At 48.3% G+C, this 27,210-nt stretch overlaps 1 protein-coding gene across 3 annotated transcripts in view; it reads right to left on the reverse strand.

Moving 5' to 3' along the window:
- LOC137625647 (uncharacterized protein F09G8.5) overlaps window positions 1–27,210 on the reverse strand; it is a 223,814-nt gene that overhangs the window by 161,427 nt on the left and 35,177 nt on the right. For all 3 annotated transcript variants that reach the window (XM_068356568.1, XM_068356558.1, XM_068356564.1), the window contains exon 4: window positions 11,530–11,664. In XM_068356568.1, coding sequence (XP_068212669.1) covers window positions 11,530–11,664 — 135 coding nt within the window. The remainder of the gene's footprint in view (window positions 1–11,529; window positions 11,665–27,210) is intronic.

Consider the following 27,210-nt stretch of genomic DNA (forward strand, 5'->3'; position numbering starts at 1 on the left):
CGACGTCGACAATAGACAGAGGGTCTACCTCTGCTACCGCCGGCGACTGCTTAACAGCGGCCCCCAACGAAACAAGGTCAATAAAGGCGACCCTGGAGGGCAAGCCCTTGAGCCCCAGGGACGACCAAATCTGCAAAAGATCATCATTGGTTAAGGCATTATCAATAAACTCCCCCGGAGGAGGAGGGGGAACCGCCTCGCTATGGGAGGCGACGCCCTCTCCCCTCACCCAAGGTCGGGAAACAGAACTAGGGCCTGCGCTACCACTCGGCCGACTCTCCTTAGGAGACAGACGAGGGGGAGCTTCGGAGGAGGTTTGGGCGGCGGAAGAAGAGTCCCGAGAACCTTCCTCCTTCAAGGCTAACCCCGAAGGAGAACGGTCTCTCCTGGACTTCTTCTTACGCCGACGGCCAACCTCTCCCACTGGGAGGCAGACCACTCCCTGCACTCACGGCACATGTTCTCCTGGTCACACCGTCGGCCCCGACATTGAGGGCAAGGGGTGTGCGGGTCCGTAGTTACGTTCGACATGAAAGTCCCACAAGGACGACCGGCAACTCCAGTAATAATAATGAAGGTCAACTTCCAACCAACACACACGCTGTAAAGAGAAAGCAGAAAATTAAAGGCTGTCACGAGGACGATGAGCAGACACGTCTCATCACCGCCGAGCCAAAAGTGAAGTGAAGCAAGTCACCGGTGTGTGGAGGGGGGAGGGGTGGCAAGCTACCCTTCCCCCACCCCCCGCTAACTAGAGCGGGGGTAATTAACCATCGTTAAAACTATTGGCTCGTCATTTCAGCTGCGCTAAAAGGTAAACCCAATGTAAATAGCGTGGTTTGTATTTCGGTTACGGAACAAAGATCTTTTTCTAAAATCCTGTTTATTACCCTGAATCTAAAATTAAAATAAACTTGATACCACATTATTAAGGGGGGTATAGTAATCTTATTTACTGTACTAAACCATACAAACTTAAACTTAGAAGAACCAATATCACATTCCAACAACACAACAAAAATATTAAAAGATATATAACTTGAAAATGACAAATTTGTAGATAATTTGTATTTTTCCTAACTATACAAACCTTAGCTATTTATTATGGGGTTATACTTTCTCCGGAGCTGAAATGACAAGCCATTAAAATTTAGCGAGGGTTAACTACCCACACCGGTAGTTAGCGGGGGTGGGGGGGGTAGCTTGCTACCACTCCCGTTCACACACCTGTGATTTAGTCACTTTGCTTGGAGGTAAGACTTCAAGGGGGATAAGGATGGCGGGCAAGTTTGTATAAATAGCTAAGGTTTGTATAGTTAGGAAAAATACAAATTATCTACGAATTTGTCATTTGTTCCGTAACTGGAATATAAACCACACTATTTATTAGGGGTGACTCACCCATTGGGAAGGGTGGACGTCCCTGCCAATCTGGCTTTTGGCTTTGCCCGGGGACTCCTTATCTGGGTATGTTAGTACAAAAAAATAAGGAGTCCCTGCCCTCGCTAAACTTTGCTACGCAAGGTCCGCGGCCTACGCAAGCTGTGTGTTGAGACGTGTAGAAGTGTGACTGTCTAGGTAAAGTTATTCCAAGTCTATGTAGGAAAAACCTGATCTAACCAAGACTTCCCAATACCACCTCGCCAGGGTATGGGGACGCAACAGTATTAGCTTAATACTAGGTACACAAGGGAGCATGGTTTACCTGCAGTGGTTTGAGGTCAGCTTACGCAGAGAACCCAGGATGCTGCTTTCACCACGAGAGGGTAGGATGAAGAAAAGAATAAGAGCCAGTCAAATCTTTTCATTCACGCAGACTAAAACTGGGTAACAGTGCCCTCAACCCTCTGCTACTTGTCCAATAAGGAGCTTGAGGTATACAACCAGCTGTTGTGCAGCCACCACTGGACCGATAGAGATCGTATCAAGTTCCGGTAGGTCATGTCTTGCAGGAGAAAGGTTGTGAAAGTCACCTGGAGCATTCACATTCTTTCTTGTAAAACCTGCGTCACAAAGTAATCTGCTAAGAAGGACCAGGGGCATAGTTATGCCCCTGACACTGTGAGTCGTCATGTCGAGATGATGTTTCGGTGATCCTCCTCTAGTCTCTCTCCCAGTGCTGACAAGAGGAGGGACCCGGGCAGGCTGTTGCCGTTTTCTTTAGGTAAAGTCTCATACCTTACCCTGGGTACAGTAACGGATGATCTGGATCGTCCGTTACCTAGTTGAGACTTGTGTAGGATCCGTCACCTCTGGAGACTGTGTCTGGTGACATACTCAGGGACGAAACTGAACATTGTCTTTCGCCCTTCTCAATAATGGGTGATGTCGAAAGAGAGACCATGAAGTTCCTTGACTCGTATGGTTGCTGTCCGAGTGTGTAGGAACATTGTGTTCTTAAATCAGGAGAAAATTTGTTGCCTGGTGAAGTGGAACACAAGGAGGTCCCTATAGGGATCGGAGATTTGAACCCTGTTTTGAGAGGAAGGTCTCAATTCCGACTGTGGAAAGGCAAGTTGTAAATCCGTATGAGTTAGGAAAAGTCTATCGATGAGAGGGTGTCGCTTTCTTTAAGTTTGAAGGTGAAGGATCAAGGTTGAGTGATCATCTTTACCTGTCAAAACTGAATAGGGGGTCTTTTCCTCTTGCATATACTCGAGGATTCCGCTATTGCTGGAATCAAGGTATCGAGTGGAGAGACACTTTCACATGACGCCAACCACATAAGACGTGATACTGCCTGGTAGACTGATGCTGAGGAATTCCTCAGATACCTAGATAACCTTTTCGCAAAGGGGTATTGGGTAGTCTTCAGGCGTACAATCATAGCAAAGCTATAGCTTGTGGAAGGTGTCGAAAAGGGTTGTCTGTTATGTGGAGAGGGTTCTCTTGGAGGCTCTATCAGGAGCTGCACAAGGTTTGGAGGCCGTTCTGCATAATGCCATAGCGGAGCTAGGAGAGTCCTTGAGAGGTTGACCGATGTTCTAGCCTTCTTGAGAGCTCTTCTCCAGATAAAACGGGGACGAGACGTAAACGTCCTTGTTGTACCACCGTTGTTGCCAGAGAGCCTTGGGGTCTAGGGCTGGTGAGCAACGGTAGCCTGAGATTCAGAAGCGTTGCAGACAGACCCCCTAGTTGGAGGACCTCGTAAAGTCGGTACTTTGTTGGGTACATGGCGATCCAAAGTCCATTCGGTATACCTTACCTGAGATGCTGTGCACAGATTGTCGGCGAGCACGTTCTTCCAGTCTGGAATGAAGCGGGCTGATAGTGGTACCAAACAGACTTTGGCCCATCTTAGTGTTTATACTACTGTATTAGATGGGAAGAGGCTACAAGCCAGTTCCTACTTGCTTGTCGATGTGAGTCTCTATGTGGTGTGTGGTGTGTCGTCCATCACATCACTGAGTGGTCTGTTAGGAACCGATGAGGCTGCTGAAGGACCAGAAAGTTGGCCTTCATCTCTTAAGAGATTTAAGTGAAGGTACCTTCGGGCTCTGTCCGGAGGGCTGAGGTCGTGTGGTGCAGCAATATGGTCCCTCCTTTCTTCTTTTTCCGACTCAAGTCTCCTGGAATGGGTCGTTCTCGTTTCGAGAAGGTTTTTGTGGAGATTGGTGTTTAGAATCCTTCCCAGATACACCAGTCTCCTGGGAGGGAAGTAGGGAAGATTTCTGTAGGTTTACCCTGATCACTGGATCTTGGTAAAAAAAGACTTCAGAAGTTCCAGTGTTAATGCAAGGTTGCCACTGAGTCTGCCAAGGTCAGTCAGTCGTCCCGAGAGAGCGGAGACAGAAGCCGATCCAGTGAGACCTGGATGGTTGATTGATTGATTGATTGATTTAAAGTTTTCAGGCATGGGTGTAGTGGAAAGACTGAAGCACAGTGCCTTGAACTGGTGTTTCTTGTTTGTCTAGACTGAATCTTCCAACCTTCCTAGATGGATGGTTTGGACCTGGGAGTAAGTGTCCTTTAGGTCCAGTGAGCAAATGAAGACCTGAGGTCTTAGCCCTTGATCGAACTCCAACATGGTGTGGACATCGACCCAAAGGGACCGCTCCTTGGAGATCCTTTTGCATGGAAGATTGTCGACGCTGGAGTCTTAAATCGTGTCGTAAAGGATCAGGCACGATACCCAATGTAAGAATTCTTCTCTGAGAGAATTTCTTTAAAAGGAAGGCCACGCTTGGCCTTACCACGCGCCCTGATGGGATTGATGCTATTCCTTAGAATAGAATCAATCTGGCGAATGTTAATCAATGGTTAACCGTTGGGTATCGTGGTTACTGTGCGGTTGGAGAGTGCTCGCAAGTAGTTCCCTGTTGGCAAGCCGTTGATGAGGGTTGTCGAACGTTTGCCGATCACTTTAGTGTGATGGCAAATGGCCAGTAGCGAGAAGTATGTTGTATAACTTCTGATCTAGGAACTACAGGAAGCGGTTGACTAGTAAGTTAGTCACGAACTGCTGGCAAATAACCGATGAATCGGTGGTCTGTGAGCCGATGGTGAGTTCAAGATCAGCCAGCTGATTATGGTTCCCCCCGTTTGGTCAGAGATGAGCAAGCTGAAGATGGGCTGGACAGAGATCAGCGAGCTGAGCTCAATGATCGAAGAAAGATGACCTGGCCATCGATGATCTAGTGATCAGCAAGCTGATGACTGGATATTGACTAGCAATCGGTGATTGGAAATGCTAGCAATTGGAGATCGTTAGTCATTGGAGGGACTAAAGGTCAAAGATCAGCATTGAGCTAGCAATTGGCGATCTGGTGATCAGCGACCTAGAGATCAGTAAACTGTGAACAAGCCATCAGCAAAAAGTGATCTAGAGTTCAGTCTGTCGATGCTTTCCTGTTTGCTGACGGTGGTCTGTCAAGGAAAAAAGAAACTTCAGAAGAGACAGGGACCAAGGATTATCCGTTTCGATTCCCATGTAGGATGGAATTTTCGAGATCTTGAATCCTTCTGTGGAGCCTTATTCCTCTTTTCCCGGTGGTCATGTTTATGTGTTTGCGGGGAGGAATGGGGCAATGGTGACCTGTCCAAAAACTTTTATTCCTTTTTTTTTTTTTTTACTGACAATTGTGCGAGTGTGTAGGTGAGTCTGGAGCAATGGCACACAGGATGATGCTGGTGCTTAATATCTTGCCTGGAGAGCAGGCAAGCGCTGGTTCTTAGGCAAAAGCTGGTGCATTGGATCTGCGAGCCTTGACTCTTTGGCAAGAGTTGGCGCATGGATCAGGGACCGTAACTGCGCAGGAGGGCACAGGAAAGTGAGGAAGAGCGCTGGCGCGCAGTAAGGTACTATGTAGTTTTGTGCATTCTCCCTAGAATGCACCGAAGCATGTGACTGGTTGCGCAAGAGTGGGAGCATTGGCGCGTGCGTGAGAGTACTACGTGGAGAATGTTGGCGCGCGCGTGCGGAAGACCATTGGCGTCCGCACGTAGAAGACCGTCGGTGCGCGCGAAAGACTGCGGGCGCACACTCAAGATTATTGGAGCGCGCACGCGTGAAGGCCGTCGGCGCGCGTGCACGGTAGACTGTTCGTGCAGGATACCATCGGCGCCCGAGCGCAGAAGAAAGTCGGTCCATGCGCGCGGAACTGTTGCCATGCGCGCGGAACTGTTGCCATGCGCGCACGCAAGAGCATTGGCGTTTGAGCGCTTGGAAAATCATCGGCGCACGCGGGAGACCAGCGGCGCCCGCGCGCACAAGAGCATTGGGGCTAGCGCGCGCGGAAAATCATTGGTGCGAGCGCGGGAGACCATCGGCGCCCGCGCGGAAGATCATTGGCATGCGCGAGCGGAAGACTGTTGGCGCGCGCAAGAGCACTGGCACTCGCGCGCAGAAAATCGTCGGGGCGCGCGGGAGACCATCGCCCCCGCGCGTGGAAGATCGTCGGCCCGCGCGCGTACAAGACTATTGGCGCGCGCGTACAAGACTATTGGCACGCGCGGGACTATCGGCGCGCGGGAAACTATCGGCGTGCGCAAGCGCGCGGGAGACTATCGGAGTGCGCGGAAGACTATTCCGCGCACATGCAAGGCTATTGGCGCGCACATGCAAGGCTATTGGCGCACACATGCAAGGCTATTGGCGCGCACATGCAAGGCTATTGGGGCGCACATGCAAGGCTATTGGCGCGCGCGTACAAGACTTGGCGCGCATGCAAGACTATTGGCGCGCACGCGGGAGACCATCGGTACCCGCGCGCGGAAGATCGTCGGCGCTCAAGCGCGTAAGAATGGCGGCAAGCGTGCGCGCAGGAGACCATCGGTACCCGCGCACGGAAGATCGTCGGCGCTCGCACGCGTAAGAATGTCAGTGAGCGCGTGCGCGGGAGACCATCAGTACCCGCACATGGAAGATTGTTGGCGTGCGCGAGCAGAAGACTGTTGGCGCGCGCGCAAAAGCATTGACGCTCGCGCGCAGAAAATCGTCAGCGCGCGCGCGGGAGACCATCGCCGCCCGCGCGTGGAAGATCGTCGGCGCGCACAAGACTGTTGGTGCGCGCGCGTGCAAGAGTATTGGCGCGCGCGGGAGACCATCGGTACCCGCGCATGGAAGATCGTGGGCGCTCGCGCGTGTAAAAATGTCGGTGAGCGCGTGTGTGGGAGACCATCGGTACCCGCGCGCGGAAGATCGTCAGCGAGCGCGCGCGTAAGAATTTCGGCGAGCACGCACGCGTAAGAATTTCGGCGAGCGCGCGAAGGTACCGCTAGTAGGTTGGCGGGTCAGCTGGTAAGATGACCAGTGGCAGGATGATCAGGAACTGGGATGTGCCCTTTAAAAAAGGGCGAGCATCCACCGATAGGGACCGTAAGCAGGTATGCGTTAGAGTCCAAGACCGAAGTCCAAAGGACTTCGTTGCAGCGTAAGGTTGCGCTGGTAGATCGATAAACCAGCTGGCAGGATGATCAGGAACTGGGATGTGCCCTTTGGAAGGGCGAGCATCCACCGATGGGGACCGTAAAAGGGCCGTGTTAGAGTCCAGGATCGAAGTCCAAAGGACTACGTTGCAGCACAAAGTTGCGCTGGTAGATCGGTAGGTCAGCTGGCAGGACGATCAGGAACTGAGATGAGAAGAGGTCCTGGTAGGTCTGCTGCACTGGAAAGTCTGCTTGATCCTCCGAAGAGGTGTCTCTATGAGTGGCCTCTCTCGCGAACGAGAGAGGTGAACACTTCGTAGAAGAGAACTACTGACCCTCTGAAGGGAAATGTTCCCGACGGAGAAAGCTGAAAAGTTAAAATACAATTAGATTTTCACTAAACATAATTGAGACAAACCATCGGAAGAGCAACCTAACCCGCGCACGGGAAAGGAGCTTCCCCAATAGTACGCTGTTGTAGTAAAAGTGAACGACCTCGAGAATAGAGAGACCGTAGTCAATCTTTGAAAGGACACATTCCCTTAGCTCAGAATCCAAGTTTCCCGTAGGAAAAGAGGAAAAGGCGAAGACAATACAGTGATGCCTCAGGATACGAAAGTAATCTGTTCAGGATGCGGTTTCGTATCCTGATATTTTCGTATCCTGAGTCGCGTTTTACATGTAAATAGCCTAATCCGTTCCAAGCCTTACAAAAAGTCACCTTTTCTTTCATAAACACGCTAAACTGTAGTAATAAACATGCAATGCAGCCATTTCTATCATTCAATAATTAACACAACCGTTAAAAACAGCCTAATCCATTCCAGAAACCACTATGAGATTATTCAATAATGTAGTTATAGCCAAGTTATCCCCCCCAAGCCCAAAGAAAACGGTCCGTTTTCTTTACTACTGTATAAAAGTTACGGTACTGTATGTACGTAAAGCATTTAGATCAGTGAAGGTGTATTGTTACCTGTACGTACACCTAAATTAAGGATTGATACCTGTACACTCTGAAAAAAAGGTTACAGTTAATTAGTGTAACAAAAAAGTTGAAACTTACCTTTTGATTGAGACGATATCCGATAGCGAAGTCGCGGCAGAGGAGGATGGCATAAGGCAGAAAACGTAACAAGTGACAGACTACGTACAGTAATTTACACACTTAACACATTAACACTTAAACTTTACGAAATAAAAAAATGGCAGAAATAATTAACACTTAACATTACGCATGGAAAACTATAAAATGAAAGAAAAAATTACTTTAACACTTAACGGTAACATAAAACTTAAAATTGAATTTTTTTTTTTTTTGCTTTTTTATAACTTTACGTTTTTCATATTTTCTAAATCTCTTCTACTTCTTCATCACTTTCTTTTTTCTGTTTCTTTTCTTTACTTTCACCTTCTACTTCTTCATCACTTTCTTTTTTCTGTTTCTTTTCTTTACTTTCACCTTCTAATTCTTCATCCCTTCCTCTTTTCTGTTTCTTTTCTTCACTTTCACCTTCGTCTTGGCCTACTAATACCGCTGGCCTCTTTAATAAGAAACTATCCATTGAAGCTTGTTTCTGCCTACTTTTCAACACATTTCTAAAATGCGTTAGGCAAACGTCATTGCAGTGTTGAAGCGCACGGTTGGTATAAACTTTTTCTGGATGTTCCTTTTCGACGTAGTCTGCCATTTTATGGAAACATGCAAGAATTTCCTTGATGTCTGCCGTTTTCAAAGGTGTAACATCCTCCTCATCACCGCTAGAGAACTGCTCTTGAACATCACTCACTTGCATCGTCTCCAACTCCTTCAGGTCGTCCGTCGTCAACTCCTCGTGGTGCTCCTCGATAAGTTCTTCTATATCCTCCGCGCTAACTTCCAGCCCCATTGACGTACCAAGATGTACGATGTCAGCCACCTCAGACTGCTGAATTGGTTCAGGATCGTCAACAATCTCGGCTTCGCCTCCAGGCTTCCCGAACCCCTCGAAGTCTCGTGCAGAGACAGCATCAGGCCACAGCTTCCTCCAAGATGAGTTTAGGGTACGCCTCGAAACTTCCTGCCAAGCGAGATCGATGACTTTGAGGCATATCACGATGTTAAAGTGATCTTTCCAAAATTCACGCAGAGTGAGGTTTGTACTCTCTGTGACTTGGAAACATCTCTTGAAGAGATGCTTCGTGTACAATCTTTTCAAATTAGAAATAACTTGCTGGTCCATGGGCTGGAGGAGATGGGTGGTGTTAGGCGGTAGATACAGGACCTTTATGAAGGAATACTCGGCCAGAAGATATTCCTCGAGGCCAGGAGGGTGAGCTGGAGCATTGTCCAACACCAGCAGACATTTCATAGGGAGGCGCTTTTCTTCCAAATATTTTCGGACAGTCAGACCGAAGCAGACATTCACCCAATCAATGAACAGTTGCCTCGTTACCCAGGCTTTTGCATTCACCTTCCACATCACGGGAAGGTTCTCCTTGATGACTTTGTGGGCTTTGAAGGCTCGGGGATTTTCTGAATGGTACACCAGCAGGGGCTTTATCTTGCAGTCCCCACTGGCGTTTGCACAAAAAGCAAGGGTGAGCCTGTCCTTCATAGGCTTATGTCCGGGTAGCCTCTTCTCCTCCGCCGTGATGAATGTCCGACGAGGCATTTTCTTCCAGAAAAGCCCAGTTTCGTCGCAATTGAAAACTTGCTGCGAACTGTAGCCTTCCTGCAGAGTCCAATCTTCAAACGTTTTAACAAAGGCTTCGGCGGCCTTCGTGTCCGAGCTGGCTGCCTCCCCATGCCGTACCATTGAATGGATGCCAGTCCTTTTCTTGAACTTCTCGAACCACCCACGAGAAGCCTTGAACTCTGGGGGTTCCTGCTGGGATGTTCCTTCTCCTGCTCCTTCTTCGGCCTGAGCACGCACAAGATCACCGAAAATGGCGGAGGCCTTCTGGCAAATTGTAGTCTCAGTGATGGTGTCTCCTGAGATCTCTTTGTCCTTGATCCACACAAGCAGCAGCCTCTCCATCTCGTCATGCACGTGGGTTCTCTTGTTGGAGAAAATAGTGACGCCCTTAGAAGGTGTCGCTGCTTTTATGGCCGCCTTCTGCTTCAGGATGGTGCCTATCGTAGATGGATTCCGGCCATACTCCTTGGCGATCGCACTTAAACGCATGCCAGACTCGTACTTTTTAACGATTTCAAGTTTCGTCTCCATCGAGAGCATCGTCTTCTTCTTCTTTCCTTCGGCAACATTCTTGGGACCCATGGCTACAGTAATACGTAATATAATACACTACGTAACGTTATATACAGTCTATGTATAGTAAACACTAATACAGTACAGTGCACAGTAACGAATGTTTATTAACGATAACACGTGGCGTACGAATGTACTGTATATTAACACTAAGTCAAACAAGAGAAAGCACACAATGTCTGTTAACGATACCGCGGTCGGAACGAAAAGAGAGAGAGAGAGATGAACGCCCGTGCGTAGGCAAGCTGGGATAGTTGCCGACCAATAGGAAAGCAGGATCTTATGGCGTCAGCTAGCGTCTGAGTAGGGAGATAACCAATGGGTGAGCGGGAGGCTGTAAGTGAGTCTACCCAAGTTCAAAGTCTGGCGGCACGCGCTTTTTAAAATTACTCTCGGCGAAGAGTTGGGATCTCGTAAGGTTTTCGTATCCTGAAATTTTATCCGTATCCTGGGGCATAAAAATCTTCTCGAATCACTTTTTGCATCCTGAATTTTTCGTAAGCAGAAACTTTCGTATCCAGAGGTATCACTGTAGTTGAATGAAGGAGGTCCAGGCGATGACGATTCCTCTGCGGCGGCCGAGTTAACGGATATATGCCAACGGGAAGACCGATGGACCAGAGAGAGAGAGGTCGTTCCCCACGAAGTGGAACTGTGCTGGCCTTGCTACTACGCAAGTGTCGTTGTCTTATGTGTATCACACACACAGCACAAACACTGAAAAGGAAACTTACCACATTTACACATATGTATACATAAACATTAAGAATGTTTATACACACGTATAAGAAAAAGTAAGTTAAAAGACAAAAATTAATGGCAGTCCAAAATAGGCGAGGAGGGAGAGAAGAAATAACCGCTCTCGATCCGAGCCAAAAGTAAAGTGACTAAATCACAGGTGTGTGAACAGGAGTGGTAGCAAGCTACCCCACCCCCTACCCCCGCTAACTAGCGGTGTGGGTAGTTAACCCTTGCTAAATTTTAATGGCTCGTCATTTCAGCTACGCCGAAAGTATAACCCCTAATAAATAGCGTGGTTTGTATTCCAGTTACGGAACAAGTAAATGTTCAGCAATGCTGTATTAACTCACACAAGTGTTTCATACAGTTGTCTCCATTACTATTTGAAGTGCCATGTTACCTTTTAGATAATATTATGAAATGCTCTATTCAGTTTCGATTTTACTTACTTGAGAGTTTTTTGATAAATGAATGACTTTACATGTTTTATGCATTCATTGATGTTGATCATTTGACAGTTACCAATATTAAAGTTAACTGATATACTGTACAGTATTATCAGCCTTTATATCTACAAAAATAGTAACAATAATGCTAAACCTTCAGTACAGTATACTGAATTAAAAAGAACATAAGACAAAATAAGAACATTGTTCTTCTCAAAGAATACCTTTGTCCCATAGGTGAATCTGACATGGGAAGTGGTACACCACAAACCATAGCCTGCTGTACTTCTTCAGAATCCACAGCAACATTATCAAGTTTTTGTAAATGAGGAAGTGCTCGTAGTACTGTTTGACGATACCTGTCAATGCAATAATCAAATCTCCATTATTAAAAATTACTTTTTTCTACAAAAAATATATATAGAAACAGTAAAGGGGGCAAACATTTTACCTTCGATGCACAAATTGTCGATTGTAACAAAAAGGTATCCTTTTGTGATAAATACACAGAAACATGACAAAACAACAATTTACTTATTTTTTGTTATAAATATATAACCTCTATTTTTCACTAATACTACATCAAACATGATAAGTATAAACCAACAGGTGTCACATCAACCATCAAAGAAGTCTTTAATTGTCCTCTATCCTGATAATGAATGAAACCCAATTTTTACATACAGTATATATACCAAGGCACTTCCCCAAAATTTGGAGGGTAGCCGACATCAAACAAATGAAAAAAAGGGGACCTTTCCTCTCTACGTTCCTCTCAGCCTGACAAGGGACTCAACTGAGTTCAGCTGGTACTGCTGGGGTGCCACAGCCCACCCTCCCCCGTTATCCACCACAGATGAAGTTTCATAATGCTGAATACCCTACTGCGGCTACCTCCGCGGTTATCCAAGGCGACCAGAGGAAGCAGCAGGGCCTACCGGAACTGCGTCACAATCGCTCGCCATTCATTCTTATTTCTAGCATGCTCTCTTGCCTCTCTCACATCTATCCTCCTATCACCCAGAGCTCTCTTCACTCCACCCAAACCTTGACCTTTCTCTTGTACTTCTCCCATCAACTCTTGCATTCATCACCTTCTTTAGCAGACAGCCATATTCCATTCTCTCAACATGGCCAAACCACCTCAACACATTCATATCCACTCTAGCTGCTAACTCCTTTCTTACACCCGTTCTCAACCTCACTACTTCGTTCCTAACCCTATCTACTTGGGATACAACAGCCATACTCCTTAGACACTTCATCTCCAAAACATTCAATTTATGTCTCTCCGTCACTTTCATTCCCCTTAACTCAGATCCATCCATCACAGTTGGTACAATCACTTTGTCATACAGAACTCTCTTTACATTCATGCCCAACCCTCTATTCTTTACCACTCCCTTCACTGCCCCCAATACTTTGCATCCTTCATTCGCTCTTTGACGTACATCTGCTATAAGTACTCCCCGAGTACTTACTGATCCACCTCCTCAAGTAACTCTCCATTCAACATGACATTCAACCTCGCACCACCTTCCCTTCTCGTACATTTACTCTTACCCACATTAACTCTCAACTTCCTTCTCTCACATACCCTTCCAAATTCTGTCACTAATCGGCCAAGCTTCTCTCCCGCGTCTGCAACCAGTACAGTACCAGGTAAAAAATGAACCGTTCACTCAATGTCCAAAGAAAAAGGCCACCTTCTTGGCTGATGTGTTTAACAGTAAGCAGAGTAATGAGAGCCTCCTCCTTCATTCCTATTTTCATGAGGCTAAACAAACTAGTTTAGCTTTTTGTTTCTGTGAAAAGAAAATACTCTTGATGGCCCTTGATGCTTATGGAGGTGTAGACACAAGTAGTATTATTTCTTTATTTTTTATAGAGACCGTTGATTTCATAGCAACCAAATTGTCTTATTTTTCATGAGATAGCAAGAAGAGGTTCTTTTTGCACTTGGAGAATTGTTAATGTTACTATAGGTAAACGAAATGCGTTTGTGGTAGTTCTAACCAGGCTGATCACCACCTAATTTCCATAACTTCTATATTATCTAAAGTTTTTGAATGTCTTTTGATAAAACGTCCAAATAGGTAAGCTGAAGGTAATTATCTGTTCCCTAGTTTGCACTTTGACATTTGCAAGGGTCTTGGAGCATGTGATGCCCTTGTCACAACTTCTAATGCTGTACAGAAATCAATAAATTGTGTTCAGAAAGTTCGTATGAGTGGCCTTGATTTTATTGCTGCCTTTGACCATGTTAATCATGAGGCCCTTGTTTTCAGTTGAGAGTAGATGGGTCTTTCCTTAGCAGAGTAGTTATTGATGGGTACCATAATGAGTATAGCAATATACAAAAACAAATGGTATTTCTTAGGGTAGTGTTCTCAGCCCATTACTCTTCATACTATATACACATGAAATGTGGTTTGGCCAGAAAAGTTACAAATTTGGAATTGGTAATTTTCCTAACGATACAAACCTTAGCTATTTATAGAGGGTATTACTTCCAGTACACTGAAAGGACAACCCATTAAAATTTAGCGAGGGTTAGCTACCCATCCCGCTAGTTAGCGGAGGTAGGGGGGTAGCTAGCTACACCTATCACCTACACCCCTGTGATTGTGCTTCACTTTGCTTGGAGGTAGGACTTCAACGGGGGCAGGGTTGGCGGGTAAGTATGTATAAATGGCTAAAGTTTGTATCGTTAGGAAAAATACAAGTTACTTCCAATTTTGTCATTTGTTCCGTAACTGGAATACAAACCAACGCTATTTATAGGGATAACTCACACATTAGGAGGGTGGCCGTCCCTGCTAATCTGACTTTTTGGCCTCACCCGGGGTACTCCCTATTGGGTACGTTAGTGCACAAATAAAGCAGCCCTAACACCTCGCTAAACCTGCTAAGCATAGACTACGGCCTACACAAGCTGTGTGACGAGATACTAGCAATGTGACTGCCAAGGTAAAAGTTATTCGGAGTCTTGCAGGAAATAACCGAGGAGACCGAGACATTCCCAATACCAACCCGCCAGGGTAAGGGGAGGCAACAGTATTGGGACAATACTTGGTTACACAAGGGAGCAATGGTTTACCAGCAGAGGTAAAGTCAGCTGTGCAAAGGACCCAAGATGCTGATTTCCCAAAGAGAGGGGAGGATGAAGAAAGGAAAAGAGCCAGACATTCCTTTTCATTCACTCAGAATAAAACCCGGGTAACTAATGCCCTCAACCTTCTGCTACTTATCCAATAAGGAGCTTGAGGTACTAAACCAGCTGTTGTGCAGCCACCACAGGACCAATAGAAAACATATTGAGGTTCCTGTGCGTTACATCTTGCAGGTAGTGGGCGGTGAACATAGTTTGGCATTTCCACACGCCCACTTACAATACCTGCATCAGAGACGTAGCTATGGCCCTGATATCATAGACTCTGGGACGAGGTGCTGGAAGAGGATGAGAATTCAGGGCAAGGTCAATGACCACGCGAATCTATGGAAATTGTGTTCTTCGTCATCCAACTTTTGTTTCTGCCCGTGCTGATGAAAAGTGAGGGCACTCTGGGCCAAGCTATTAGTGTTCCCTTGAGGTAGTGCCTCAAATATCTTACTGGGCATAGTAGCAGATGATCTAGGTCGTCAGTTACAAAGCGGAGACTCGTTATCCGGAAGGAGTCGAATCTAGGATCCAAAACCCCTGGATTCTGAGTCTTGGCGACAAATTCAGTGACGAATCTGAAGCTTACCTCTCCCCATCCCCTTGAAATGGCGACGTCGTACGAAAGACCATGAAGTTCACTAACTCGTTTCGTTGAGGCCAAGGCGAGTAGGAACACTGTCTTCCCCGTTGGGCAGCAATCCGTTGCCTGTCATAATGGTTCATACGAGGATCCTTTTAGGGACCGAAGAACTAGATCCACATTCCATGCCGAAGGTCTCACTTCTGACTGAGGGCAGGTAAAGTTCATAATTCTGTATGAGGAGTTTCTTCCCTAAATACATGAAGAATTCGGTTACTGCTGGAATAGTGGTATCGAATTGGATTGAGACCCCTTCCATGGCACCAATCACAGAAGACATTCCACTTTGCCTGGTAGAGTGAAGCTGATAACTTTCGCAGCTATCCAGACCTTCTCTTCGCGACTTGTTGCAAAAATCCTCTCTGAGTGAGGAGATGCTGGATAGTTTCCCGGCATGAAGGCATAGCGAAGCTACTGCCTTTTGTTAAATGTTGACATGTGGTTGTTCGAGTAGATTGTGTCATGGAGGAAGTTTCCTTGGCAGCTCGGTAGGAGCAGCAGAAGGTCCGAGAACCATTCTGCGTGATGCCATAGCAGAGCTATGAGGGCCATCGAAAGATTGACCAATATTCTGTTCTTGACGAGTACTCTTCTCAACAGACAGAATAGTGGGAATGCATAAATGTCGATGTTGTCCAACCCTTGTTGGAACACATCTTGCCAGAGAGCCTTGGAGTCTGGGAATGAAGTTCAGGACTGTTGTGAACAGATCTACAGTCGGCGAACCCCACAAAGTCAGGACTTTGTTGGCTATTATATGATCCAAAGACCATTCGGACCCCACTATTTGTGATGCTCTGCTCAGATTGTCGGCGAGCAAATGACTCTTGCCGGGAATGAATGAGCAGATAGTCAGACCCAGAGAACTTCCACCCATCTCAGTATCTCTACCGCTAGATGGGATAGGGTCTGCAAAAAAGGACTTCCCTGCTTTTTTTAATGTACAGGGTAAGCCATTAATGCACCGTGGTGTTGTCGCTCATCACCACCACCGAGTGATCCGTCAGGAAATGGTGGACCTCTTGAAGGGCCAGATTTATGGACTTCATCTCTTGGAGATTTAAATGAGGGTACTTTTCGGACTCTGACTAAAGGCCTAAGGCCATGTGGTGCGGCACGTGAGAACCCCCTTTTTCTGATCGTTCGAAAACAGCATCAAATCGGGTGGGAGGACAAGAAGATCTACGCCCTTCAGTAGATTCTCGTCTGCCAGCCACCATCTGAGGTTCGTCCTTTCCTCTGGTCCCATAGGGATCAGAGCGTACGGGGAATTGAAGGTCTGATTACAATTGGACTCTAGGTGCCACTGGAGAGAACGAATCCTGAGACGGCTGTTGGGAACTAGATGGGCCAAGGAAGGCTCATGTAGTTTGATATACTGTATATCATCATTCCCAGGTACAGTATACCAGTCTTTGAGTAGGAAGCAGGAATGACTTCTCAGTTTACCAAGATCTTGGCAAGTTACTTGGCAAAGCCTATGAAGTTTGTCTCGGTGCTGAAGAAGGGTTGCAACAGAGTCTGCATAGGATCGGCTAGTCGTCTAGTTAACAAAGGAGACGGATGCCGAGCTTGTGTGCCCAGGATGACACCAAGGCGAACACTCTTGTGAAGACCTTAGGAGCTGTGGAAAGGCCGAAGCACAGCACCCTGAACTGGTATATTTTGTTGTTGATGTTGAATCTTGGATACTTCCTCGACAATGGATGGACTGGGATCTGGAAGTAAGTGTCCTTCAGATCCAGTGTACCCATGAAGTCCTGCAGCATTATTACTTGTCTGACTGTATCTACAGTCTCCATGTTGAACGAGGTCTGTTCGACAAACTTGTTCAGAGCCGAGGGGTTGATGACTGGTCTCCAGCCTCCAGACGCCTTTTTTAAAAAAAAAAGTCGACTGAAGAAGCCTGGGGACCCGTCGAGGACCTCCTGGAGAGGGCCCTTGTCCAACATGGTCTGGACTTTGGCCCGAAAGGACTGCCCCTTCACTGATCTCATCGCAAAGGAGTTCACAAGTACTGTACTGGATTCTTGGTCAGTGGAGGTAGAGAGGAGATGAGCGGGTCGCGATACCCTGAACAAATCACGGATACCATCCAAGGAACGGCCTGAGCTGCCTCCACCTGAACCAGCAGCTTTATTAGGTATCCCTCCACTGGTGGACAGGCAGGGGGGATTGCCTAAGGAAAGGGCTTTTTAGGCACCACCTCTCCTTTCACTGCCATCTTCTCTCTGGAGGTCTGTAGGGCCCCGATGTTAAGGCTATATGAAGGAGGGAGTCCTGGTTGGACTTCCTCCTCCAGAACTTTAAGGTATCTCCTCTGGTTGATACCTGAAGGTGGGAGATGTTCGACGAACGAGCCTGACCGGTATGACACAGAATACTCTGCAAGCTGAGAGGCGATCTTATGTCGAGCAACCCTCAATCCCTGGGACCAGGGGAGAGCTGCACTGGACTTCGGAGGCTTTTGGGTGCCTAAGACACAGTCTGGGACCGTGCCTTTGACTTCTTGCGGGTCTGTCTCTGGGTCTGGTAACGCGTTAAAGGCCCTCATGATGGTAAGATCCTGCTGGGCTGGCAGCGGTATCATCGTCATCCACAACCAAGATCTCGCCTCAGGGTGGGTCGTGGTCATTAACGGGAAGGCTGACTCGGCTCCTGACATCCTCTGTCAGTCTCCGGGTCCTGGAAAAGGACTCTGGCACTGTCTTGGCATCCTCTGATTCCATTTTCGGGGGAAACAGAGATTCCAATACAGGTCTGGGTGTAGCAACCTTTTTGGCAAGAAGAGAACTGGGAACTGAAGGTGAAGCGGTGTTCTCTTCCCGTGGTCTTTCAATCGGTGATGGGAGGGGAGAGTCCAAAACTGACTCTTCTTTCTGAGAGCCTCTCGAGTCGGAGGGTGAGGTACTGGTGGGTAGAGGCAATGATGGATCCACTACCCTTGGAGCCCTGACTGGAGCCAGTTTGACCCTTGATGATGGAAGCTTGTCCGGAGTTCCCCTATTCCTCTTCAGGGGAGAAACAGTCGTGGTCCGTCGGCATGGATCAGTTGAATCGGAGGAAGTCCACAAGGAAACCCAGGAGGCTTCCACCGGCCACGAAGAGAACATCGGGACGAAGGCCTGTGTCACAGCTCTGACCAAGGCGTTGAACCATGGCTGCTTGCTCATTGAAGCACTATCCAATAATTCCCCCAAAGGGATAAGAGGTCAAAGGATTCTTCTGCGGAGTCTCAATTCCTGTGCAGGAAGTTTTGGGATTCTAAACCCCAGGAAACTGGCCCACTTCCTCCTTCCCTGGCGATCGCGCTATTAGGCATTTGCGGGAAGGGGAATGGGACGATAATGAACAATTGTTGACCACCAGACCTTTTCTAGGGACTACAACCACCGCCTTTGGTGGCTGCGGCTGGTGATCCTCGCTTGCATGAGGATGTACACTCACCTTAGTGATCATATGCTACGCGAGAGTCAACGTCAACGAGCGATAAATGAGGGGTCCATCGCTATTGCTGACCGATAGGCAGGCCGGTGTGTCGACGACTCTCGCGTAGGTGATTCATGAATCACTGGACATGAAGGACGACAGTTGAATGACTGTTCACAAAGCGATTCATGCACTGGTGGGCGATTGTGTTCTGAAGGAAAGCAACACGTTAGATTTAAAACGCTTCATGCAACAGCTGAACGCTAGCTTGTTGAGTGATGAATGGGCAATTCACAAGACGGTGACGGTCTACGCAAAGCGTGAGAATGCTGTGCACAACGCTGTTGGGTAGGCGATCGCTGACGAGTAGACGATTTACGAGGTGGTGGATAAGCAGGTGATTCTCGAGCTCCCAGCAACAGCTGAAAGTTCCATCGGAGAAATGCGACCCTCATGAGGGGACATACTCGGGAGGAAATCGTGGATGATTTCTTACAGGGGATAAACTAGTCACTGTTCGTTGAGACGAGGTCGAAGACAGAAATGATGGTCAGTAACCAGAGGACTATGGCTGGGTAGTTTCCTCCGAAGAGGAAGACTGCAGCGGCGAGGAGGTGGAGAAGTCTCTTAGCCGAGGGAGCAGATGCACCCTGAAGGCGTAGAGGACGGACACAGCGAGGTCTTCTGCCGCCAATGCAACGAGGGACAAAGAGCATAGGATTAGCAAGCTGACCGTCAGCAGGCCTCCGAAGAGAAGTCCCTCTCGGACTTTGTTCCCACCCCTGAAGTACGAACGTCAGGAGAAGGAACGCAGACATCGGCGGCGACGGCCTATGAAGTCGAACACAGCCACAGGATTTGCTAGCAGGGCAGCAGAAGCACGAAGATCTCTGGAAGGACTCCAAAGAGGTGTCTCCATGGGTGGTCTCTCTCGCGAACGAGAGGTGATCACCCGCAGGAAAGATGAAGGGAAGTTCTCCCTCGAAAGGGAGAAACACTCTAACACCTGAGAAGGAAAATTCTCTCTCGGAAGGGAAAGTAGTCCAACCTCTGGAGGCAAACCTCCTGGCAGCACTCTTTGCTTCCCATCAACTAACCTTGTTTAAGTTGAAGGACTGTATTGAGCGTGACCTGAGAAAACGTAGCCGGAGCTAGTTCTTCGAGGTTAGCGTGTAGAGCAGGAACTGTCACAGGCGCGAAAACAAGAAAGTGATGGCACAGTGACAGACTCCCCAGGAACAAAGGCGCTGTTAACTAAGGAAAAATAAAACATTACGTAACAAAAACTCCCTCGGGAGGAGCACAAAGTCCACAGGTGGGAAAGGTGTCCACCGAGAGAGCAGAACTTTACCCAGGGATTCCCCTTTATGTATGTAAGTACATAAAAGAGAAAACCCTAACACCTCACTAACCATGCTATGGAATTAATGTAATTAACGTGATTTCAAAGTCATAAGACATGGTCTTATGTAACCGTTTAATGCAATGGTTTTCTCCCTATAGAGAACAGGCTCGTGGACAACCTAAAAGAGGATGTATTGAACATGTAGCAACGTTAAGATTATTACTGGATTTGGCTAAAAGGAAAAAATTACCTCTATTTGTTACCTTTGTAAACTTTTCCCAAGCTTATGACTGTGGGCCAAGAAATACGTTTTGTATGTGGGGCAGTGATGATTGCCACTTTAGTAGCGATGTATCATACCACACGTAGCCTTATAGGAAATGCTGTTATTACAGCTACTGTGGGAGTGCGTCAGGGATCCCCTACTTCATGTATCCTCTTTGTACATACATATACCAAGGTATTTCCCCCAATTTTGGGGGGTAGCCAACATCAAACAAATGAAACAAAAAAGGGGACCTCTCCTCTCTACGTTCCTCCCTGCCTGACAAGGGACTCAACCGAGTTTGGCTGGTACTGCTAGGGTGCCACAGCCCACCCTCCCCCATTATCCACCACAGATGAAGCTTCATAACGCTAAATCCCCTACTGCTGCTACCTCCGCGGTCAACCAAGGCACCGGAGGAAGCAGCAGGGCCTACCGGAACTGCGTCACAATCGCTCGCCATTCATTCCCATTTCTAGCACACTCTCTTGCCTCTCTCACATCTATCCTCCTATCACCCAGAGCTTCCTTCACTCCATCCATCCACCAAAACCTTGGCCTTCCTCTTGTACTTCTCCCATCAACTCTTGCATTAATCACCTTCTTTAGCAGACAGCCATTTTCCATTCTCTCAACATGGCCAAACCACCTCAATACATTCATATACACACTCTAGCTGTTAAATCATTTCTTACACCAATTCTCTCCTTCACTACTTCGTTCCTAACCCTATCTACTCGAGATACACCAGCCACACTACTTAGACACTTCATCTCAAACATATTCAATTTCTGTCTCTCCGTCACTTCCATTCCCCACAACTCCGATTCATACATCACAGTTGGTTCAATCACTTTCTCATACAGAACTCTCTTTACATTCATGTGCAACCCTCTATTGTTTACTACTCCCTTAACTGGCCCCAACACTTTGCATCCTTCATTCACTCTCTGACGTACATCTGCTTCCACTCCACCATTTGCTGCAACAACAGACCCCAAGTACTTAAACTGATCCACCTCCTCAAGTAACTCTCCATTCAACATGACATTCAACCTCGCACCACCTTCCCTTCTCATACATCTCATAACCTTACTCTTACCCACATTAACTCTCAACTTCCTTCTCTCACACACTCTTCCAAATTCTGTCACTAATCGGCTAAGCTTCTCTTCTGCGTCCGCAACTAGTACAGTATCATCCGCAAACAACAACTGATTTACCTCCCATTCTTGGTCATTCTTGTCTGCTAGTTTCAATCCTCGTCCAAGCACTCGAGCATTCACCTCTCTCACCACTCCTTCAACATACAAGTTAAACAACCACGGCAACATCACACATCCCTGTCTCAGCCCCACTCTCACCGGAAACCAATCGCTCACTTCATTTCCTATCCTAACACATGCTTTACTACCTTTGTAGAAACTTTTCACTGCTTGCAACAACCTTCCACCAACTCCATATAACCTCATCACATTCCATATTGCTTCCCTATCAACTCTATCATACGCTTTCTCCAGATCCATATAAGCAACATACACCACCTTACCCTTTGCTAAATATTTCTCGCATATCTGCCTAACTGTAAAAATCTGATTCATACAACCCCTACCTCTTCTAAAACCACCCTGTACTTCTATAAAATTGCATTCTCTGTTCTATCCTTAATCCTATTAATCAGTACTCTACCATACACTTTTCCAACTACACTCAACAAACTAATACCCCTGGAATTACAAAACTCGTGCACATCTCCCTTACCCTTATTTAGTGGTACAATACACGCACAAACCCAATCTACTGGTACCATTGACAACACAAAATCACAAATTTTAAGTAATTTGTATTTTTCCTAACAGTACTTACCTCGAACTACTGTACTTTCTTAGGAGTATCTGGGATCTCCTCCCATCCGACCAGAATTTTGTGTAGTTTACCCTACTCCCGTTTTCTATGCGAGGCATCTCAGGCGTAGTGATACGCGCCCAGAGACAACCCGGGGTCAGAGTGCATGCTTGCTCAGGTCTCGCTCTCCAGTAAGTTTTGTCAGATAGGTTTCTATTAAGTCCTGTAAGGCACTCGGGGTAGGATGGGCGGGCCATAACCCGAAAGTAGTTCGAGGTAAGTACTGTTAGGAAAAATACAAAATACTTAAAATTTGTGATTTGTTCCAACACGAAGTACTTACCTCGAACTACTTTCTTATGAGACTTATACCTTAAGAGGTGGGAGTGTACCACAGGACCCAGAGACCATGATGAGGAGAGAAAAGGGGGGAACCTAGATAGGAGGCTAGGTTCTGCTGACCCTCCAAAAGAAGACACGAGAAATAGGGAAAACTACCCAAAAAACTATCGTAGTGTCTAAGTAACTCACCTCTGTAAAAATCTTCGGAGACGTATCCATTCACTGACGATGTATGCCCTGGTAGTTAAAGGGTTGTGTCATTTCAGGGAGGGTAATAAGGGAACAGGGGGGTAAGGAAGGAACCTGTGTCTCTTGGACTTACTGCCCGTGGGTACCCTGGGGCTACACCTTTAAATTTTTTTGAAACGCTGAAATGATGGGACCGAGAGAGAATCCGTCCAAGGACCTCCTCGAGCATTCCTTCAAGTAGTGAGCTGTGAAGGTTGACTGATTGGTCCAAGTACCTGCCCGCAGGATTTGTCCGACTGCCATGTTCTTCTCAAAGGCCAACAAAGTACTCAGACCTCTGATGTCGTGGGGTCTAAGCTTACCCGGAATAGGAATCCCTGCACTACTGTAGGCTCTCATGATCACTTGCCGTAGCCAGAAGGAGATCGTGTTTTTGGAGACTGGTTTCTCCACTAATCCTGAAGAAACGAACAAACTCTTGATTTCAGGTCTAAGCCTGGCTGTCCTCTCCAAGTACTTCCGTACTGCTCTGACAGGGCACAGTCGCAAGTACTTCGGGTTGTCTGAATGTGGGATTGCCGGCACCGAGAAGCCTTCAAACTTGGGGTCCCAGACTGCTGGGTTCTGGGTCTTGGCCACGAAGGATGGTACGAACTTGAAGGTAGCTTCATGCCAACCCTTCGAGTGTGACACCTCGTATGAAAGTCCATGAAGCTCTCCTACCCGTTTTGTAGATGCCAGTGCTAACAGAAAAACTGTCTTGAGGGTGAGCTCCTTGTCTAAGATGTCCTTTAGGGGTTCGAAGGGAGGTTTCGACAACATCTTCAGGACCCTAGCCACGTCCCACTGGGGCACTCTAACCGCTTAAGGATGGCATAATTGCTCGAAGCTCTTGATGAGCATCGAGATGTGTCTGGAGGAACTTAGGTCGATGCCCTTCAGGAGGAAGACTTGTCCTAGGGAGGCTCGGACTCCTTTAATGGCTGGGATGGACATATTTACCTCATCCCTGAGATAGACTAAGAAGTCAGCTATCTTCGGGATGGAGGCTTTCAACGGCTTGATGTTCTTTGCGACGCACCACTTCGTGAAGGTCGCCCATTTAGCCTGGTACACGGCAGCTGACGACCGTCTCAGGTAACCGGACATCCTCGTTGCGGTCTTCGCCGAATACCCTTCCTTCCTCAGGAGACGCTCGATAACCTCCACGCGTGAAGGCAGAGGGACCGAGGATTTTCGTGGAACCTTTGAAAGTGTGGCTGTCGGAGAAGGTCTGACCTGTCCGGAAGGGGCCAAGGTGGAAGGTGTGCCAGTTCCTTTAGATCCGCGAACCACTCTCTCTCCAGCAACCAGGGCGCTACCAAAGTCATCCACAGGTTGTCCGCTCGCCTCACCCTGTTGAGGACTTGTCTGAGCATTCCGAAGGGAGGAAAGGCGTAAACGTCGAGGTTGTCCCAAGGATGCTGGAAGGCGTCCTCGAACACCGCTCCTGGATCTGGCACAGGAGAACAAAACATGGGGAGCTGTGCGTTCAGCCTGGTGGCAAAGAGGTCTATTACTGGCGAGCCCCACTTCTGAATCAGAGTCTTGGCCACTTCTGGGTGCAAGGACCACTCGGACCCCACCACTTGACCCATCCTGCCGAGGCCGTCGGCCAGGACGTTCTTCTTCCCTGGGATGAACCTGGCCGATCCCTTGATCTGCTCCCTTTCGGCCCATTCCAGGAACTCCAGAGTGAGGCCGCACAACTCCCTCGATTTTAATCCTCCTTGCTTCTTTATGTAGGCCACCACTGTGGCGTTGTCGCACATCAGTGCCACGGTGTTTCCCCGGAGCTTCTGAACGAACTCTAGGCATGCCCTTTGCACTGCCATCATTTCCAGCACATTGATGTACAGGTTCTTCTCCTCGGCTCCCCATCTTCCTCTCGCTGTGCTGTCACGGAGATGAGCACCCCAACCCTCCTTTGATGCGTCCATGAACAGGAGCATCTCCGAGGATCGGCCGCGAAGGGCATCCCCTTGAGGGTGTTCGAAGTGTCGTGCCACCACTCGAGGACCTCCTTCGTTTCCGGGGACATCGGGACCACCTTGTGCGGGGAGTCTTTCTGGTTCCAGGCCTCCTGCAGGTTCCACTGTACTCCCCTGAGTTTGAGTCTCCCCTGTGGGACTAGCTTCTCCAATGACACGAGGTGACCTATCAGTCTCTGCAAGTCCTTGGCTCTCCTGGGCTGACCCAACAGGAAGGCCCATAGGATCTGTCTCAGGTTGTCCAGTCTCTCCGCAGAAGGGAATGCTCTCGCCAACCGGGAGTCCAGGACCATCCCGAGGTAGGTCATCCTGGTGGAGGGTATCAATTGGGACTTCTCCAGGTTGATGGTGATACCCAGGACATTGCAGAACTGCAGGAGCTTCACGCCTTGCCCCCTCAGTGCTTCCCTTGAGGCTGAAAGCAACAACCAGTCGTCCAGGTACCGAATCAGGCAGATGCCCTGTTCGTGCGCCCAGGCTGAGACCGTCGTGAAGATCCTCGTGAAGACCTTAGGGGCTGTGGACAGACCAAAGCAGAGGGTCTTGAACTGTAACATTTGAGTACCCCATTTTACCCTCAGGTACTTCCTGCTGGACAGGGACCTGGAAGTATGCGTCCTTGAGGTCTATGGACATCATGAAGTCTCCTTCCCTCAAGGCCGCTAGGACCGACTTCGGAGTGTCCATCTTGAAGTCGGTCTTGCACACGAACCTGTTGAGGGCTGAGAGGTCTATGCCCGGTCTCCAGCCCCCTGTCGCTTTCTCCACCAGGAAGAGTCTGTTGTAGAACCCTGGACCTGGGTTCTTGACTGGTTCCATTGCCCCTTTCGCCAGCTGAGACCTCTTCTTGCAGGGCCGTCCTTCTCAAGGGGTCCTTCAGTGCCAACCATTCCGCCTGTAGATCTGGTATGAGGTGGGGGGTCCACCAGGAAGGGCAACCTGTACCCTTCCTTCAGGACTGTCACGGTCCACGGGTCTGATCCGTGGTCTCGCCATGCTTGCCAAGAATGTTTGAGGCATCCCCCCACCTGAGGCTTCGGCAGGAGTAGGGGGCCTCTCTCCCTATCTCCTTCGAGAGGCGCGGCCCGAATGACCTCTTCTGGCGGCTGAATAGGAGGGCCTGAATGCTGACTGCGCAGCCGACATTCCCCTACGGGAGGGCTGCGAAGGTTGCTGCCAGGATGTAGTAGGGGCGTCTCTCCTGGGCTGGTTAGGTGAGGCGCGGGGAGGGAGAAGGACATCAGACGGAGCTCTTCTATGGGTAGGTCTTCTTGCTGGCGGGGGCCTGGGTTCCGCCACATCCTTTAGTTTCCTCACCCTCTCCACCGTCTCTTCCACTTCCTTGAGGGGGAAAACTGACTCGGCCCACAGTGGAAGGCTCCTCAGGGACCTCGCTTCCCTGTCGGGGAGCCTCCTTACAAGCCTGCTGAGCACTGTGTCCCTTTTCCTCAGTATCCACTTGGCGGTTTGTGTTATAGACTGATGGGAAAGGAACTTCAAGGCCTTACCTCCCGAGCTAATCATCTCCTTCAGCAAGGCCTGATTTTCCGGGATTGCGAGGTCATTCGAGGACTGGAACCCTACCAGCGTGGAGACCCACCAATCCAGCCACGATGACACGTGGATCAAGTCCCTGGACAGCTCCTCCATCATGGCAGTCTCCGCGGGGGAGAAGCAAACCGGTGCCGTGGTAGCCCTCTCCTCTGCTGCACCCTGTCCCAAGATGGCGACTCCTGGTTCCACTACGCAGGCCACCCCCGCGGTGTCCTTCCGGGAGGTAGAACCGGGACTGCGTCTTCAGGCCCTGGAGAAGTCTAGATGCGCTCTGGTTCTTGGGGGCTTCCGCATGGTTGGCCACGACCTTGTTAATGTGCGCCAATCCCAGCTTCACATATCTTGCCAAAGGGAGGGCTAGCGAGGGCCTCTGTTGTACAGGCGCATCCACCAACCTGTTGAGGCTCGAGAGCCAGACCTCGTCAGTAGAGGGCTCCAGTTCGTCCAGCCTATGGTGCAGCATGTTGATGAGGAGGGCTCGAGGGAGTAGGCGCACATTTGCACGTTGGCAAATGCTGGTGCGTTGGTGCGCGCTGACGAGCTGGCAAACGTTGGCGAGTCGGTGCATGATGACATAACGGAGATCAATGACGCGTAGGCGACGATTGACGATGGGAATGCACTGTTCAATGATCTCTGACATTTGGGCGACTGTTGCCGTGGAGAGTGTTGGTGAGAGCCAATGGCAGAAACATCTGGAAATTTCCATGATATTTGGGGAAGGGCAGCAGTCACGTGTCCAGGAGAGCGATAATCCAACGCAACACGTTGCTTGAGGGAACGGTGCTTGGTGGGAGCTTAGCATGCTGACGAGCAACGCATTGGTCGACAAAGCTCAGAAGGAGCTAGTCAAACAGGATTACCTGGACAAACTGGAGACTGTAACCTATCTCTAAATGCCCAAATAAATAATGAAATAAAAACTGCTGGTTATCATCTAAGAAATATTGCGTTTATAAAAAGTACCCGGAAGAAAATTCTGTTAAGAAACTTGTGATAAACTGAGTTATTACCAGGATTGATTACTGCAACTCTATCTATTACAATTTACCAAAAGTGCAACTTGAAATTACAAAACATAATAAACAAAGGAGCAAGACTGA

Source organism: Palaemon carinicauda, chromosome 2 (genome assembly GCF_036898095.1).
Source record: "Palaemon carinicauda isolate YSFRI2023 chromosome 2, ASM3689809v2, whole genome shotgun sequence".
NCBI lineage: Eukaryota > Metazoa > Arthropoda > Malacostraca > Decapoda > Palaemonidae > Palaemon > Palaemon carinicauda.